The following is a 19474-nucleotide window of genomic DNA, read 5'->3' on the forward strand; positions in this document are numbered from 1 at the left end:
GGCATTTGAATGAAAATGGCATTGGATAGGAGATAAATTTCATAAAATTTCTTTACCCCCCAAATAGGAAAAGTATTTATTTTCAAGTAATTTTACTCCAATATCCTATCATTCTGTAAATGATTGGATCATCTTCCAACTACTTTATGACTTAATCTCTTCTGCTCTTTCAATCTTCAGGTACCAGTTATAGTTCTTGCCCTATTTGGAAGACACCCTGATGAGTTTCTCACTCTCATAGGACCATGAACTCACCCTTGGCTTCTACATTCACTACCCTCTAACACTCATTAACCTTCTCATCATGCTTTTCCTCTTTGTTTCAGTCCTTTTACTGAACTGAAATTTGCCCCCTCTGTTTTTATTTCATAATTTTTCTTATTGTCGCTGTTATCTAGAGTCCTTATGTTACTATCTGCTCATATATTTCTTAACTCTCATTATGCTAATCTAATTGTGTCATGGGATTATATTTCTCTTTGCTCTCTTAATTATGTATCAGAGATTCAAATATTATTTCTTGGGGCCAGTTGTGTATACACTAAAGTGGAAGGAGCTATTTTTTATTGCAGTTAAACATATATTATATAAAATGTGTGATTTTAACCATTTTTACATTTACAATTTAGTGGCATTTAGTACACTTATGTTATGCAACCACCATCACTAGGATGTGAGTGTGTGTGTGTGTGTGTGTGTGTGTGTGTGTGTGTGTGTATCTGTATGTGTAATGGGGAATTAAACCCAGGAACATTCTACTTCTGAGATACACTCCCAGCCCTTTTTTACTTTTTGTTATGAAACAAGGTCTTTCTAGATTGCTCAGTCTCTTTATGTTACTGAGGCTGCTAAAACCCATGATCCTCCTGTCTCTGCCTCCAAAGAACTAGGATTACTAGCATGCATCATCATGTCCAGATACTAGGATTCATTTTTGAAGATGTGTTATTTGGTTGTTGTTGTTGTTATTGTTGTTGTTGTTGTTGTTGTTTTTGGGGGGGGGGGTTGGTGGTACTGGGGTTCCTAGAAACCCTTCTACCTCCGGGCTACACTCCCAGACCTATTTTTTATCCTTTCTTTTTTTTTTTTTTTTTTTTTTGGTGGTACTGGGGTTCCTGGAAGCCCTTCTACCTCCGGGCTACACTCCCACGGGCTACACTTTCAGACCTATTTTTAACATTTTTATGTGGAAACAGAGTCTCTTAAGCCAGCGAGGCTGGCTTCGAACCAGCGCGATCCTCCTGTCTCCGCCTCCCAAGCCCGGGGATTACAAGCACCACGCCTGGCGAAGATGTGTAATTTTGAAGTGTCCACTTTTCTTTTAATAGTGAACCCATGTATTTTGTTTCATACTTGGGAGACCACATTATTTTTACAAGACTGGCAAAGTCATACTTTTAAATATTGATTGCAGATATTCATCAGTAATACAAAAGCAAGCCAAAAAGTACTATATTTATGCAAAAATCAAAAAAGTTTTAAGCTTGTTGCTATTCACTGATCATTGTGGGTTAAATAAATGAGAATCTTTATGTTTAATAAACTAATTCATTTCAGTCAGAATATATCAAACTCCAAGTCCAGTTCTTAGTAGATATGAGTGACTCAGCTTCAATGCCAATAATTTCCTAATAAAGAATATACTTTCACAAAGCTACACAAACCTAAATATGACTCAAATTTTAAATTATAGCCAGAGCTGAGTATGGCATAATATGCCTATAATCCAAGTACAAAGGAAAATGAGAAGTCTCAAAGATTAGAGGTCAATATTCTACCCTGTTTCAAAATAAAATAAAATAAAATAGGGCTGGAGATGTAGCTCAAAGGTAGAGCACCCCTGGTCACACACACAAAAAATTCATCGCCAGAGATTTCAGAATCATTTTGAGACTTGCATATTTTGCTCCAGATTTTCTGAGATTAGTCATCAATAGATCAATTTAGCCTAGTTAGTTTTTCTTCAAGAAAAGTCACACAGATTAGCAAGTTGGGCTTTGGAATTCATATATATATTATGCTTTGTACACTGAAGGCATTGCCTTAGAAATGTAAAACATCATTGATACTCATCAAACTTTATAAATTCTTTCTGAATTGTAATTTCATTTTCACTGTAAAAAATAAACCCCTGTGATCCTTCCCATTTTGTGAATTACAGTTTTTTTTTATATGTTTCCACTGAGCCTCAAAATGGGTACAGTTTTTAATTCATATCTATTCAATCCATGTGTCTAGAATAAAGCCAAATACTCTCACTTTCCCGAATAAATAATAATCTTGTTTGGGGGTATTTTTGCAATTGTAACTTTAGTGTGTTTGGTAGGAAATACAATCCTTCGTGTTATTGAGGTTCCAATAATTCAGCTGTCCATGAGAACTTATATCTTAAAAGTCCCTGATCTAAGGAAGCAGACTAAGTCTGTCCAATAAATATTTATAATCTAGTCTCTAGAACAGGGGAACATAAATACTGCTCTTATAGGAGGAACTCTAGATGAAGGAGAAACCATAGATGAACAAATAAGGTAACCTGAGAGGACTGGAAGGAAGGGGGAAGGAAATACCCTAATGTATATGATGTACATTCACAAACATATCAAAGTCAATCATTAAGCTAAACATGATAAAGAGGAAGAGGGGGGAATAGGGTGGGGATTGGGTAAGGACTAAATAAATATGTGCATGTATGCCTTTACCATCTTGTACCCTCATTAAGATGTGTAACTACAATGCACCAATAGAAAACTAACTAAATGAAAAGTTATAAAAAACACAAACACTTAAAAGGCCATGATGTTGATCCTTTATTTTATCATATACAATATATATTATCACCAATTTTTTGGTTTTGGTACTAGGATAGAATCCAGGAGCATTCTTCCTCCAAGCTACACTTCAGCCCTTTTTTTGAGATTTTTAAAAATTTGAAATATCATACTAGGTTGCTAAGGCTGGTCCTGGACCTGCAATCCTTCTGTCTCAGCCATCCAAGTACTAGGATTATAGGTTTATGTCACCACACCAGCTAAGAGACATTTTTAAAAGGACAGTTTTTCCAGAAGACCTTTAGGTCCTGAACAAGGCTAGTAAGTGAATAGACTAAAACTATCTTCCAGGGCCAGAATTATTCAAAGAGAAATGATCTCTAGGTGGGAATGGGACGACTGAGCTAAAAGGGAAAAGGTATTTTCTACTTGGTTCCATGGACCATGAGGTTTTATCTTCAATGACAGGTAGGATTTTTCCTCAGTGTATATAATCAGAAACAGGACAGCCAGGTGTGATGGTGCACACTTGTAATCCCAGCATTCAGGAGGCTGAGACAGGAGGATCATGGCTTAAGAACAGCCTCAGCTACTTAGTGAGGCCTTTTGCAACTCAGTGAGACCCTGTTTCAAAATAAAGAATAAAAAATTGGACCGGGATGTAGCTTGGAGGTAGAATGCCCCTGGATTCCATCCCAGACCTGCAAAAAAAAAGAAAGAAAGAAAAAGAAAAAGAAAAAAAGAAATTAGACAAAGCAGAAGTGCCACTCTTTTACTCTTTAGTGCCATCCCTGATGACATGATATGATCCCAACTGGGATAAATGAAGAAATACCAGCACAAATTGATACTTGGGAAGGAGTATGAGGGACTCCTGTACCAGGAAAAAGGACCCAAAGATAAGTCCATCTTCACCTTAAATTTCAGATAGATGATGCCTCTTAAAATTTTAAAGTAAGAAGCTGTACTCCATAAAACATTGACAATAGTTTTTTCTCTAAAAATGAGCTCCAACATAATAGCTGATGTCCAAAGCTTGTAGTTAGGAGATTAACAGCATTAAAAATTTATAAGATACAGTTTCAGGAAAGGCCATGTTTCCTCAAATTCAAGTAAGAATAAAACTATTAAAAATGATTAATATTGCCAGAATTTCTCATAATCTAAAGACAAGTGTATTTGTTTGCTTTCAACAACATATTATGGTAATGACATCTTTTTTAATTTTGTAGAAGCCTTTTAATTTTTAATTTGCTTTAATTGGTGCATTATATTCTCACATCATAATGTAAATCATGTTGATAATGAAACACATGCACATAGCGCTCCCCATTTCCCCCCTTCCCAATACAAAGTACTGAGATTGATGTTGGTATATTCACATATGTACACATTGGATAGTAATATTTCAATTAATGAACCTCAGTCTCCCCCCTCCCCTTCCCTTAGACTACCTCCGTGTCTCCATTGGGATTTCACCTCCATTATCTGAAGTCCCTCTGGTGTCCCAATTACTCCCTAGCTTGCGCATATTTGAGAAAACATATGATGCTTCACTTTCTGTGACTGGTTAATCTCACTTAAGATAATGTTATCCAGGTCCTTCCATTTTCTTGCAAATGACATAATTTTGTTCTTCATTATTGCTGTGTAGAATTTCATTGGGTATATTTCCCATAAATTTGTTGATGGAAATCTAGATTGGTTCCATAATTTGGCTACTATAAATTGTGCTGCTATGAATGTGGATATGTGGGTATGCATATATTACTGTAGTTCTCTGATTTGGGCACCTTTGGAAAGATACCTAGGAGTGTTATAGCCAGTTCATATGTTAGATCCATTTCCAGTTTTCTGAGGAATTCCCACACTGATCTCTATAGTGGCTGAGCTAGTTTGCATGTAGAAGGGCTACTGTTTCCCCACATCCTTGCCAACATTTATTGTTATTTGACTTCTTGTAGCCAATTGATTTTTGACAAAGGTGCCAGATACATATGTTGGAGAAAAGACAGCTTTTTCAACTAATGGTGTTGAGAAAACTGGCTATCCATTTGTAGAAATGAAACTAAACCCTTACCTCTCACTCTGCACAAGAGTCAAATTGAGATGCATCAAAGACCTGAAGTTAGGCCAGAGACTGTGAAGCTACTAGAGGAAAGCATAGGTTCAACACTCCAACATACAGGCACTGGTAAAGACTTCCTCAACAAGACTCCCAAAGCTCAGAAAATGAAAACAAGATTCAATAAGTGGGATGGCATTAAACCAAAAAGTTTGTGCACATCAAAGGAAACCATCAAGAGTCTAAAAAGAAAGTCACACAATGGGAGATCTTTGCCAGTTATCCCTCTGATAGAGGATTAATATTTAGAATATACAAAGAACTTACAACTTTACACTAAAAAACAATAACCCAGTCAAGAAATGGACAACTGAATTGAACTCCACAAAATAAAAGGTAAAAATGGCCAACAGATACATGAAAAATGTTCAACATGATTAGCAATCAGGGAGATGCAAATAAAAACTACACTGAGATTCCATCTAACCCCAATCAAAATGGCAAGCTTCAAGTAGTCAAATGACATCTTTGGTCAAAGAAACCTGAAAAATTAAAATCATGTTTCATAATTGTTGCCCCCTACTCCTCCTTACACTAATCCTTGTGTTAAAGAAAAATATGCCTCCTAAGATGTTTTCAGCATTTTTCAATCTTTAAGATAAATTTGTGTCCTGGAATAAATTTATCAGTGCTTTTTTTAACCTTGCTTGAATATAATCCCATTCTTCCACAATACAATGGTGATAACTTTCAAGAATTCTTTATGAACCTGAAGAAATTTAACATTTGAGACCAATGAATAGTTGCATCTCTCAATACAAACAATTCCCAAATATCTTTGGGAACTAGGAGTTATTTTCACTTTTGTTAGAGATTTTTTTTGTTGGTTGCCTTGTAAACTTTCTGAGCATTATATTGAAAGAAGGAAAACAATTTTTAAATGTGGCCTGGAGAAAGAAGAGTTCCTAGATGTAAAAAAAATTATAAAAATTTATTTGGATTATGGTGGGTTACTAATGTTCAACGTTACATAACCCCCCACAAGAACAAAATCTTAACCTTAAATGGGATATAACTTATTTTCTGAAGGGCTTTTTCATTGTTTTTTTATTATTATTTCTACTAGAACTCAAATAGACTCCCTGAAAGGATTTAATTTTGTGAAAAATTTAGCTCCAAAGAATGAAACAAAAGCCTATTCCAAACTATAACATTGACATGAAGTAGAATAAGAAAATGTTAATGATTTAGAAAACAGGTATAAAACTATTGGATAATCTTTATAACATGGACTTCTGAGTATTAACATAGACTTTTTCAGCTATTCTTAAAAATTCCATATTTCATATATTCTGTCCTATTGTCAGATATACCAAAGACTTTAAAACCCATATTGTTTCATTTGTTTATTACCATTTACAGTAAGGAGAAAAATTGTAACCTTTATTTTACAAGTTATAAAGGACTCTGTTCAGATTTGTTATATATCATTTGACAAGTCAAAAGTATTATTTCAGACTCCTGATAAACATTCTGTCTGATTATAAAATACCATCTTCTGTTGAATTGGGATCTTTTATGCCCATTTAGTATATTCTAAAATCATCACCAGACACAGTTATTTGATTTGTGAATTAAATTTTATTAGTTAAAACCTCTTTAAATAAAACAATAAAATTGCTGGATCAATGGTTAATAACAAAGATAAATAATTACATTATAATTGGAAGTAATCACCAAACATAGAATGCAAGAATATAATCATGAGTGCCCACATACTTTTGCTAAAGCACATAATGATAAAGGCTTGTGCTACTACTTCACTGCTATTTACCAGCCTATCCACCTTAGTTTTAGCAACTTTAAACCTGTCCAATGCTATACAAGAACTGTCTTTGACACTGGTGTCAAAATGAGTCAGAAAAGGGTTAAATAAGTCACCAGCTACTTTGTCCATTCTCTTAGAAGAGATACAAGAATTTCAATCACAGGTAACTATTTAGTAGACTAAGGTAGTTAATATTTCTCCCTCTAATTAAATTTTCAGGCACAATACCTATGTCTACTGCCAACCAGCTATTTCTATCAACATCTTAGGGTTGGCCTTTGTATCAGACAAAAATTGGTTGGTTCATAAGCCTGGTTAGGAATTAACTACATACGATGGCTTTGGGCTTTTAAACAGCTATATAACTTTTAACAATTTGTTAATATTCTTAGCTCACTGTCTCCACTAATTCTTGTTCCTAACTAATTTCTTATATACTAAACTTATTTCTTATTGCTATTAACTCTATTTCTAGCTCTGTTTCATATAGTAAACATACTTAATACTCTAATCCCTTCCTTGGAGTAGGGTTAGGTCTTAACAGTTTTTAAGCCCATCTACTCAATCATACAATCAAAGCAAATACTGAAATGTACTTTCTATAGTCCCAATGTGCCATTATAGTAAAAATCTTTTAAGGTGATCCAGGTAATCAAGAGTCTAGCTGGCCATGCGTGGTGGCCCACACTTGTGATCCCAGCATTTGGGAGGCCAAGACTGGAGGATCACAGTTTGCAGACAGCCTTAGCTACTTAGGGAGGCCCTTCATAAATCAGTGAGACTCTGTTTCAAAAATAAAGAAACTGCCGGGCGTGGTGGCACACGCTTGTAATCCCCGCGCTTGGGAGGCGGAGACAGGAGGATCGCGCAGGTTGGAAGCCAGCTGCGCGCGCTGGCTTAGGAGACCCTGTTTCCAAAAATGAAAATGTAAAAATAGGTCTGGGAGTGTAGCCCGGAGGTAGAAGGGCTTCCAGGAACCCCAGTACCACCAAAAAAATAAAAAAAAAATAAAAAAAATAAAGAGACTAAAAAATAGGGCTGGGGGTGTATCTCAGAGATACAATGCCCCTGGGGTACATCCCCAGTACCAAAAGAAAAAAAAAAGCTAACCATTTTCATGTAATATGAGGTTATGGCACCTTCCTACTGTGACTGCCAAGGAGTGTAGGCTAGTTTAAGTCTGTATCTTGTTTCAGGGTCTGGAGTGGTCTTACAAGATTCACTTGATGTTATTTTGATGACAAGATTAAGTTGGTGTGGCTGCTTACAGTTCTCTTGTAAGATACTAAGAGTTTCAACAATCTCACAAAAATCTGCCATAGAATTATTATGAAGTCCATATTCTAGAGTTCTACTTAGAAAAACTACTCTTTGGTACCTATCATGTTTGAGGATAGAGATAAATTTCTTACAAAAAAGAGTTTATAGAGACTAGTAGTTTATATATGGATAAGTTTCCTGATGTTGTACATGTATTTGTGTTTTGAGTTTTATTTTGACATAAAAAGTCCAATTTCCTAAAGTCAAAGTTCCCCATGGATGTGTGTATCTTCCCTGGCTGGCCCTTGACTTTTAATTAAAGAACTGGTTTCATCTCTTACCTAGTCCCTTTGTAATTTTTCTTCTAAGTGTTCTTACTAAATGTAAGAACAAAAATTGTGTTGTCGTCACTTAATTTCTAGTGCATTTATTTAGACTGTTTCTGCTTTCATGTAGGAGTTCCTTAGCTATTACCTTTTCCCCAATTACTGTGGCTAAATACAGTCAACATGTTGTTTGCATTAATTACTATACTTGCCTGTCAATATTAAATATTGCTAGGTTGAAGTTGGATAACGTCCACTGTAATAATCCTACTAGCTATTCATTTTAAATTTAATCATGCCCAAGAAAATATATATTTTTCCAAGCTTGTCCTAAGTTTCTTCCTGGCAACACTCATCTGAAAAAATTTCTGCAGTTTTATTATCTGGTAGATGCTATTCTTTCAGATGTATTTCCCTTAGTTTGCTATAACATACTTTGTTTTTACAAATTATTTCCCAGTACTTGGGAGGCTGAGACAGGAGGATTGCAAGTTCAAGGCTAGCCTTGTCAGCTTAGTGAGATCCTGTTACAAAATTTTTAAAAAATAGCTGGAAGTATAGTCAGTGCTAGAGTGCCCTGGGCTCAATCCCTAGTATACCAAGAGTAAAATAAAATAAAATAATATAAAATAAAATAATATAAAATAAAATAAAATGGTTAAGGGTGTAAACTCGAATAAACAATCCTGGATTCACACTCCAGAATCACAAAAAAATTAAAATTAAAAAAGAGACAAGTCTTTGCTAGAAGGCAACTGAATCTTACTTGTACTATTAATTATTAACAATTAAAACTTGTATAATCAGGAGAAAACTTGCATTGCTCATGTTCAGAAAAATCAGAATATATTTGAAACAGAAAAATGATCAATTCTCATATGTTGGTGAGGGCAAATTGGGTCTCACTCACTTCTTCCATCATCCTTTACATCAGAGAGTACATCTTCATATAATTCATCGATGTCTAACATAGCCTGATCTATGTCAAGGATGAGGTCTTCATCTTTCAGAGACAATATTGATTCTAAGTCGGAAAGATCAGCGAGATCTGGTAGTGAAGCTTCCTCAGGAGGAGATGCATCTGCTCCTCTCTCTTCTGCTCCATCATTTTCTTCTCCAGGAGGAACTTGATGGTGTTGTGAAATAAGATGTAAAAGCTCTCGAGCTATTGTTATTAACTGAGCTACACAGTCAACAAGTCGACCAACCAGGACAGGGATTGATCCAGGATCCATGTCTAAATACTCTTCTCAACAGATAAAATAATACTAAAAACTATAGCAAATCAACTTTTTATGGTAATGGATATTATGGGATTGGCAATGTTTTCTTTTGGTTGGTTTATGTGAGAAATGAGTATGTAGATATGATTATGATCAAATATAGAACAAAGCAAGTGGTACTACAGGAATTTAGGATGCTGGTGAGTCTCCTACAAAATTTAAATATATTAGTTTGTACTCGTGAACTACGATGATAATGATAACCAGGGAGATTGTCACAGCCGAGAGAAAACAGCAAAGCTGATCTAATAATAAAAAGAGAAATATAGATTAGTATTCTAGGCCCTTTGTCCATACATTAGGTTCTGGCTACATGCTACCCCTATCAAGATTTATCCAAGCTGGGCGTGGTGGCGCACGCTTATAATCTCAGCATTCTGGAGGCTGAGACTGGAGAACTGAAGTTTGCGGACAGCCTCAGCTACTTAGTGAGGCCCTCTGCAACTCAGTAAGACCCGGTTTCAAAATAAAGAATAAAAAAATAGGGCAGGGGGTGTAGCTTGCAGGTCATATGCCCCTGGGTTCCATCCCCAGACCCACACACAAAAAGAGTTATCCACAGAGTTGAATAGTTGAATAGGGATATTCTCCTTTCTTTCTTTCTTTCTTCTTTTTCTTTCTTTCTTTTTTTGGTGGTACTGGGGTTCCTGGAAACCCTTCTACCTCCGGGCTACACTCCCAGACCTATTTTATACTTTTTATTTGGAAACAGGCTCTCTTAAGCCAGCAAGGCTGGCTTTGAACCTGCGTGATCCTCCTGTCTCTGCCTCCCAAGCACGGGGATTACAAGAGTGGACCAAAACGCCTGGCTCCTTTTTATCTTTTTATAGACTTAAAATAATCTACTTCCTTTCTTCCCTTAGAATTTCTTATGGTTTTTAATCTCTTGTTGGGAAGTTTGAGAAAAAAATGTGTATACACTTTATCTCTCTTGTACATTTCTATTGAGGAAGGATACATCCTCTCTCAAGGTCTCTCAATTAACTCTGTCTTTAAAAGGCTTTGAGTGGGATTCAAACTTAGAGGGTCCCTGGGTTCAAAATAATCTAAGGATTATCCCAGGATAATTTACCTTCGACATTTTCTTCCCATAAGTAATTATCCTAATAAACACTCAGATTTATGGAAAAATATTACATATCAAGTGCTATAAAAACCATTTTGTGTATTTATATATTTAATATCGATAATAAAATAACTCTATGAAGTTGTATATAGAAAAAATAGAGGGATTAAATAACTTGTGCATGATAAGCAAAGATGGAGAGCTGGAAATCCAGATCTACTTCTCAAAATTCTATGTCAGAGGCTACAAATTTCAGGAGCAAGTATGTCTTAGTAGAGCCAAAGCTGACATCTCATTATTCTAAAGAGGAATAGAACTAAAAACATGAATCTCATTTTCTGTCCCTAGAGATGGACTGAATTCTAAGTTGAATGTGACTCAGGCAGAGGGATAGAAAGACCTGGATCATCCCTCATAGGATCCATATCATCTATGACTCAGGGTGTGTCCATTATCTGCTCTTCCTCTGGTTTACTGAATTGACCTAAACACTCTTAAAACTACTAGGGCTGGGATGGATGAGAGGGTTAAGTCTGTTCCTATAAAGTGATCTGGACTTCCACTGTCAGATAGGATGTGAATACTCTGACCACAACTAAAAAACAGGTGTAAAAACAAAGACAATGCATTAAAATTTCTGTGAGCAGAAAGCCTTTCCTAAGTGAGTGGACAGTCTTGAGTATTTTCTCTTCCCTGTGGTGTTTGCTAATTCTAGGCACAGGTTTAAGATACTGCTTGTCTCTGAAGCAGAGGGCTCTACTGAGAAAAAGGAAAGATCAGTGTAATTTTCAGTAATACAGAAGGGTATCATAATGGGTTGTAAACTTGAGACATACAAGTCTAGTTTTTCTTACCTGAAATCAGTTGAGACCTAGAATAGTTCCTGGGCAGGGAAATCAGGGTGAATTTCTCACAGTTCCCCAGTACTTCAGAACTAAATCCATCCTAGGAGGGATACTGCCACAAACATTCTGGTCTCTGCCTCAAAAGGTTACCTAGATTTTGAAGTTAGAGAGACAGAGAGAAGATAATGAATAAGATCAAAACCACTCTCAAAAAGTACTTTAGATGAAATGATTCAAAAATGCATAAGGATATAAAAAGTACTTAGTATAACCAAATAACTTTAAAAAGAACAAAACTGGAGGGTCTATATTATAAATATAAAACACAGAAGGATAAATACTGTACATCTCTTTCATATGTAAAAGCTTTAAAAGTCAATATGAATGGCAGTATCTACTAAAACTAAATATACCTCTGTCCTATGAACCTGTTATTGTACTCGTAAGTATATAACAAAATTAAAGCAGTGCAAATATCTACCAGAATGCATGCAAAATAATGTAAAAGATGCATAAATTACTGTATAATAATTCCATCATATGAAATTCCAGAACAGGCACATGAATCTATAAACCAGATGTGAATAGGTTGATTATCTTTGAAAAGGGAGCTATTGACTGGAAAGGGATATAAGGAAAGATTTTTGAGGTACTGAGAATATTCTATATCTTGCTGCAATTATGTATATAAAAGACAAGTAATTGATCTTTATCTTTAAAATTTGTGTATTTTGGAGGCATATGCCATACCTTCAATTTTTGTTTTATTATTTTTTATTTTTTCGGATCTTTCTCGTGGCATTATCATCAGAACAACTAATCAAAAGTCAACATTTTTATTTTAGCTGAAAGTCCTACACTGCTATTTTGTGCTGTTTCTAACTAGAAATCTGGCAATAAGTGCCTAACAGTGGGAGAGAAAAGGAGCAAAGGAATCCAAATCCTTTGGGGCTATGTTTATACTTGATAAGATCCTCTGCATAGGCAAGGTAAATTAGTTCATATCCAAGGGGAACAGAGACAGTTATGTGGGAGAGATTAAAATGTGCCTTTGGTAAGTACAAGTGCCAGTTTCTTGCTTATGAATAGGATTTTTTTCATATTCTGCCCTCTCTTGTGCTGCAGTACCATTTGGATACATGAATTTAATCTGTATTGTTTAAAAAAAACACCTCTAGACATATATAACTTCTCTTTCCCTTCCCTACCTCTGAGTAAACATCAAAGGATTCATCCCCAAAGGGCAAATTTGATCATTTTGACATAGCAGGAACATTTCTGGAGGAATACTATGAACAAAGCAAGAGGATTTACTCTTTAAAGTCTTTTTTTTAAGTTACAAATCTTTGCCTTTAAAGAAAAACGGTGTGCAATAAGGCATTTGCCTGTTATAGGATCTGACATTTAAAATCCCCATGAACCATCTTTAATTTATCAAGAAAAAAAAGAGAAAGAATTGTGCAGCTGAAGAGCTAAACATGGCCTCTTCTTGGAAATATATGAAAAATTCAAAACAGAAACTGAATTAAGGGGGAGTAGGAAATATCCTTCTGGTCAATTTAAAGCAAGTTTTACTGAATTTCTTTCCTCCTGCAAATGTACTCATTGCTGCAGAAAGAAGCACAGACTCTTAACTACCCTTCAGGAAAACAATTTAGTCCCTACATAAAAACAACCATTTTGGAAAAAATCTTCTAGTTATATTCCTAGACAGATATATTTTCCACAAAACACTGTTCAAATTTGAAGACAGCCACCTCATCTTGGCTTGGTGGGACCTCACACAGATTGTCCCAGTACCTTGGCTGCTTGCTGTAAAATGCCCCGAGGGAATCTGAAAAAAAGATGTAATGCTTCTAGAAACATTTTTGGCTCTTAGATATTACTAGTACAGAAAATATAGTCTAAAATATGGAAAATAAAAGCAGGACTTCAGGGTAACAGAAAAGAAGGGGTTCTACTTTCAAGTCTTCTCTCAGATTTCCAGGAGGAGTAAAAAAGAGAGTTGTGTTTGTTGGGAGACAGCAGACAGTAAAATTATGCAAGAGGTTATAAGGGTAGGATATGATGTCAAACAGACATATGTCTACATTCTAACTTTACCACTTACTAACTAGAAAGTTGTTCAACTGCTCTTTCCATCAGTTTCTTCATCCATAAAATGTGGATAAAAACAGTCACGAGAATTACATGTGTTAATACATAAAAGGAGTTTAGAATGGTGCCTGGTACTTAGTGAGCATGTAACAGATGCTAGCTGATAAAAATTGTGCTGGAGAACTTCCAAGATCCTGGAAACAGTGTGTGGTGCGTCCTGGCTGCTGACTAGTGATCCCTGCAAGTCAGTGATGCAGGTATTACAAAAACTGAAAGAAAGTACCAGGGATACAGCTCATCTCATGGACAGAACCAACTTTAGATGATGATTTTGAACTTGGATACAGGTGTGAGGGGACAAGCTGTCTGGATTTCAGTTCATACATGACCTTTTTAGGAGACCTGAGAATAATCAAAGACAATAGGGCATTCCTGGGGGTTAGCAAATCCTCCTAGTCTAACTCCCTCTCACTTTGAAACACTTCATTTGTCTGGTACTGAGCTCTGGCAGGACTACGGCTACACATTTACCACTTCTGAGATGGCAGAAACTAATATACCATGGGATACCCATTGCCTTTGCCTATGATACACTGCTAGCTACATATAGAAAGCCCCCCACTTGGCATGGATAAAAAGATTTTATAAAACATTAATCAATTATTCCTTGGAAACATCCACTTGGGATGTAATTGACAAGTTCATTGAGGCAGAATAATGAAGGCCCATTACTCTTTGTCTAATGTGACTTCACCCAAATTAGTTCAGATTTTCAAGTATTCCCATATGAATCATTTGGACAAGAAAGAAAAGGAAGCAAGGGGTAGTGGTGCACACTTATAATTCCCGTACTTGGGAGGCTGAGATAGGAGGATGGGAGGTTCACAGCCAACCTCAGCAACTTATTGAGATCTTCTTCAACTTAGTGAGATCCTTGTTTCAAGATTAAAAGTTAAAAAGAGATTGGGGTATTGACCAGAGGTAGAAATGCTCCTCAGTTCAATCCCCAGTATAAAAAAGTCCCCCCTTAACCATCCTAGCCTGAACTTTAGGAAGAACTCTCAGAAATTTGGCAAGTGCAGATCACGGCATCGCTCATGGCCCCTTCTCTGTTTCCATGGCAAATGCCAGCTTGCCAAGAGAGCAAGATTCATTCATATTGCCAACTGGGAAGAAGATTAGAGATCATATAGTTCTTCCTTCTGTCTGCAAACATGCTGTCTCCTGTCCGTCTGCCAAAGGATGGAGCTTTCTGTTCTCAAATTCTTCAAAATACAATTCCATAATCACTCTCGGTAGCTCATTCCAGTGTTTTATAGTTTCTTTCTTCTGATAATTATAACTTCACATGCATTCACATACGTTAACAACAATCCTGTGCCCAAGAATTATTCCTATTTTACAACTAAGCAACCAAAACCCCAGGAAGGACTTGCCGAGATTACACATCTGGCTAATAAGAGAACAAGGGTAAGAAACTGATTTTTCAGACTTTTGGCCCTCTGCTCAGACTATTATACTATGAACTATCTGTCTTATCATGCACTGAGGACTTCAAGATCACTAGAATAATAAGAACCACTGTTAGAATATCAACGCGAATACAATATAGCCATACTGGTCAGCTAACTAAGTGGATAAAAGGCCATAAGTCCCCTTAGGATAATGATTTTATTATCTTCACTCTTACATAATCTTGTTCCCAGAGTGCCTGTAGTTAGAAAGTGCTAGTAAAAAGGAAAGATACAAAAAGCATAGATAAATATTAAAATCACATTAAGGCCATGTGATCATCCATGAAACTATATAGGACGAGTATATGGTCCCTTTTTTAGTTTTTGTGGTACTGGAGATTGAACCAAGGGTGCTTTACCACTGAAACCTTTTTATTTTTTATTTTGCTAAATATCCTAAGTTCCTGTTTACTAATGTCTCTACTTTTGATCTCTGAAATAGATATATGCAGAATAAATTGGAGGAACTGAAGCTGAATTTTTAAAATTCCTAAAAAATAAAAAAAGTTCTTAATATCCCCCCAAAAAATGTTTAAGCATGAATTTCCTTACCTTCTGAAAATTTACTAACTCTATTTCCAAAGGTTTTCAAATGTTCCAAAAGTTAGTGTTTTAAACACAGGTAAAAGCTGAGCATGGTGGTGCATGATTGTAATCCCAGTACTTAGGAGGCAGAGACAGGAGGATTGCAGGTTGGTGGCCAGTCTCATCTACTTAATGAGGCCCTCTACAACCTAGTGAGACCTGTTTCAAAATAAATAAAAAGTAGGGCTGGGGTGTAACTCAGAGATAGAATGCCCCAAGGTTCAATCTCCAGTTGCACACACACACAAATAAAAATAAATAAATAAAAAATAAAAGGTAAAGAAAGAATCCCCATCCCATGTATCCTGGATACTCAGAAAAGCATACCAGGGCCACAGTTCTATTTTCTGGTCAGAGCCCTGCTAGCATAACAGCATGTTGCTTAAATCAAAGGATGGAGTTCTCATCCTAGGATTTCTTTGTAGAATTTCTTTTGCAATATTAGCAAGAGGTTGCCAGGTACCACCTGGCACACACCTGTAATCTTGGTACTCGGGGGACCAGTACACAGTACACCGATCCTTCCAGTACATAGTATGATCACAGATTCGAGTATAGTATGTGGTAACTTAGGAGAATCTACTTTAAAACCTACTTTAAAATAAAAAGGGCTGGGGGTAGAGCTCAGTGGTAGAATGCCCTTGAGTTTAGTCCCCAGTAATACATATATATATAATTTCAAGAGGCAGGATAATCTCAAGGCAGGCTCACTTGACAGGAACAAAAAATTTGCCTCTCATCTCCCATGACTGATTATTCCCAGATTAAATATTTATATTCTGAAACACATTTTTAATGGAATATAATGGCCTTTTTACCTAATTACCCTTGTTAAAGTCACCAGTCACTTCCACACTACTAAATCCAATTGTCAATTCTCAGTCCTCATCTCACTTGTCTTTGTAAGCATATCTGTCATGATGGACCATTTCCATGTCTTTTGCTTTACCTATTGTTATTCTTTTGATGATTTTATGCAGACTATAAATAATACCCAATATGTAGAGGACTCAAAAATTTATTTAAACACTTCAGATCTTTCTCTAAAATTCATTCTTGTGTATTTGATTGCCTTGACACTGATTTGTGATATCTAAACTCAAGATGAGCTGGGTATGGTGGTACATGCCTACAATCCCAGGACATGGGAGGCTGAGCCAGGAAGAACACAGGTTGGAGGCCAGAATGCAGTACTTTAGTGAGACTCTGTTTCAAAATGAAAAAAAAAATTAAAAGAATCTTGGGATGTTTCTTAGAGCTATAATACCCACTACTGAGATATAAAAATAAAAATTAAAATAAAACTCAATATGTAAGCTGGGCATGATGGTGCAGACTTGTAATTCCAGTACTTTAGAGGCTAAGACAAAATGATCACAGGTTTGTGGCCAATCTACGCTATGTAGTGAGTCCCTCTGCAATTTAGTGAGATCCTGTTTCAAAATAAATAATAAAAAATAGGGCTGAGGGTTCAGCTCGGAGGTAGAATGCCCGTGAATTCAATTCCCAGTATCGAAAAAAGAAAAGAAAAAACTCAATATGTTCACAATTGGATCCTTGGTCTCCCCTCTAAAACCCACTCCTTTCATAGCCTTCTTCATCTCAATAGATGGCAATTTTATTCTTCTATTCCAGCGAAAAATATATTGGGTTTATCTTCGACTCTTTTCTTCTACCCACAACCCACAGCCAATCCAAATGGACACCCTTTTAGTTCTGCCTTCAAGGCATGTAGAGTCTCACCACTTATCACCATGAACAATCATCATCTGTCTCTCACCTCAGTTATTTCAACAGCCTCCTAACAGGGTTTCCTTTGACTCACTGTAGTCTCTTCTCAACACAACAACCAGAGTTCTCTATTTAAAAGAGAATTTGGATCACGTCCTTGATCAAGCCTCCACAATTTGCAACCTCACGTTTGATTTCTCTCCTCCTCCTCCTGTTCTAGCCACTCTGGCCTCTTTGTCATTTCTCATATTTATCAGATTTCTCATATTTATCAGGCACATTCCTTCTTTATGTGCTTTCCACTATCTATTCATTTTGCCTGAGATGCTCTTCATTCAGATATCTGAATAGCTAAATCACCAACCTTCATTCAACTCTTTCCTTGCATCTTGCTGCTTGATAATTGTTTTGCTTACCACCTTTTGTGTGTGTGTGTGGTACTGGGGTTCCTGGAAGCCCTTCTACCTCTGGGCTACACTACTAGACCTATTTTATACTTTTATTTGGAAACAGGGTCTCTTAAGCCAGCGAGGCTGGCTTTGAACCTGCATGATCCTCCTATCTTCGCCTCCCAAGTGATTATGAGCATGCACCACCATGTCTGGCTACCACCTTTTTAAATATTGAACCTCTTCTTCCCAAGCTGAAATTTCTGAATCTTCCTTTTTCTGCTCTACTATTTTATTTTTCTTAGAATTTATGACTTTCAAGATGGACATGGTAGTGCATGCCCATCAGTACATGGAGGCTGAGAAAGGATAGTAAATTTGATAGTAAATCTCAGTAACTTACTAATATTCTTTCATGATTAAAAAAATTAAAGGGAGTGGGGTATAGATCAGTGATAGAGGGTCCCTGGGTTCTTTTCCCAGTAACACACACACACACACACACACACACACACACGTCAGCACTTTCTATATGTCTTATATAGTGTACTATTTATTATGATTATCACTTATTTTCTGGCTTCACTCTCTAGAATATAAGCTCAGTGAAGATTAGGGTCTTGGTTTTGTCTAAGTGCAAGAACAGTATCTAAAGCCAGGCATGGTGGCACATGCTTGTAATCCCAACATTTGGGAGGATGAGACAGGAGGATAGCAGTTTGTGGACAGCCTCAGATACTTAGTGAGGCCTTTTGCAACTCAGTGAAACCCTGTTTCAAAATAAATAATAAAATACAGGGCTGGGGGTGTCACTCAGAGGTAGAATGCCCCTGGGTTCCATCCCCAGCACCGCAATAAAGAAAGAACAGTATCTACTACTTAGGTATTTAACATATATGTGTTAAATGCATAAAAAGACCAATAATTCCTTATATTTTATATCATTTTATGTTTTTGTAATGCTTTCATATCATACCTCATTTGATCTTCAGAATTACAGTGAGGAGGGTATGGCAACATGAGGTTAAATTTTCCGCTTTACATTTAGGAAAATCCAAATTCAAAGAAGCTAAATGATTTTCCCATAACACTCCTATAGCATACTGCAAATTCTATAATCCTTAAGGAAAGGCCTTCCAGGTTCTTTGTTATAAGAGATATTTCCTGCTGTGCCATTAATGCAGTGTCTCAAAACTTAATGTGTTTTACCAGCACATGGGAACACAAACATAAAATTACATAAAGAGCTTAGTTTTATTTGTTGAATTGTACAATAAGTATCAGAGAATATGATCCCTATATGGTACTTTCTCTAAAAAAGCAAGCACAATTTGAAAACTCCATCTACTCTGTGGAATAAATCATTTTTTCTCCCTAACTACCTCTGTTTTCCCTCTTGCATTACACATTAAACCAAACAGTTCTGCACACCAACATAACACAAAAGGAGAAATTATAGTCCAAGGAAGAATATATGACCTAAAGTATATCCCAAATGCCTCTTCCTCAGTATTATCATCTAAGCCACAAACTGCCTTTATTGAAAGCTCTCCCCTCCTATCACTGACACACGAGAAGAGGAAAAACTTGTCACTTTAAATAAACCATCATAGAGGAAGCTGGTATTTGCTTGGCATGAGAAGAACAGGATACTTCCTGCTTGGCATGCTGCTACCATTGGCATCTATGCCAGAAGCTGCTGCAATCCTCAGGGGTG

General features: G+C 36.3%; 2 protein-coding genes across 2 annotated transcripts in view; one reads left to right on the forward strand and one right to left on the reverse strand.

The window, feature by feature from the left end:
• The window catches only part of TRPC5 (transient receptor potential cation channel subfamily C member 5), a gene marked incomplete at both ends in the record, with an annotated part of 154452 nt that overhangs the window by 37679 nt on the left and 97299 nt on the right, over positions 1 to 19474 (forward strand). The window lies entirely within an intron of this gene.
• Positions 9150 to 9482, reverse strand: TRPC5OS (TRPC5 opposite strand; the record flags this gene model as incomplete). The annotated part of the gene is made up of 1 exon (XM_080719077.1): positions 9150 to 9482. One exon carries the CDS (start codon positions 9480 to 9482, stop codon positions 9150 to 9152), a length of 333 nt encoding a protein of 110 aa, XP_080575203.1.

Source organism: Muscardinus avellanarius (assembly GCF_963383645.1).
Source record: "Muscardinus avellanarius genome assembly, chromosome: X".
Taxonomy (NCBI): domain Eukaryota; kingdom Metazoa; phylum Chordata; class Mammalia; order Rodentia; family Gliridae; genus Muscardinus; species Muscardinus avellanarius.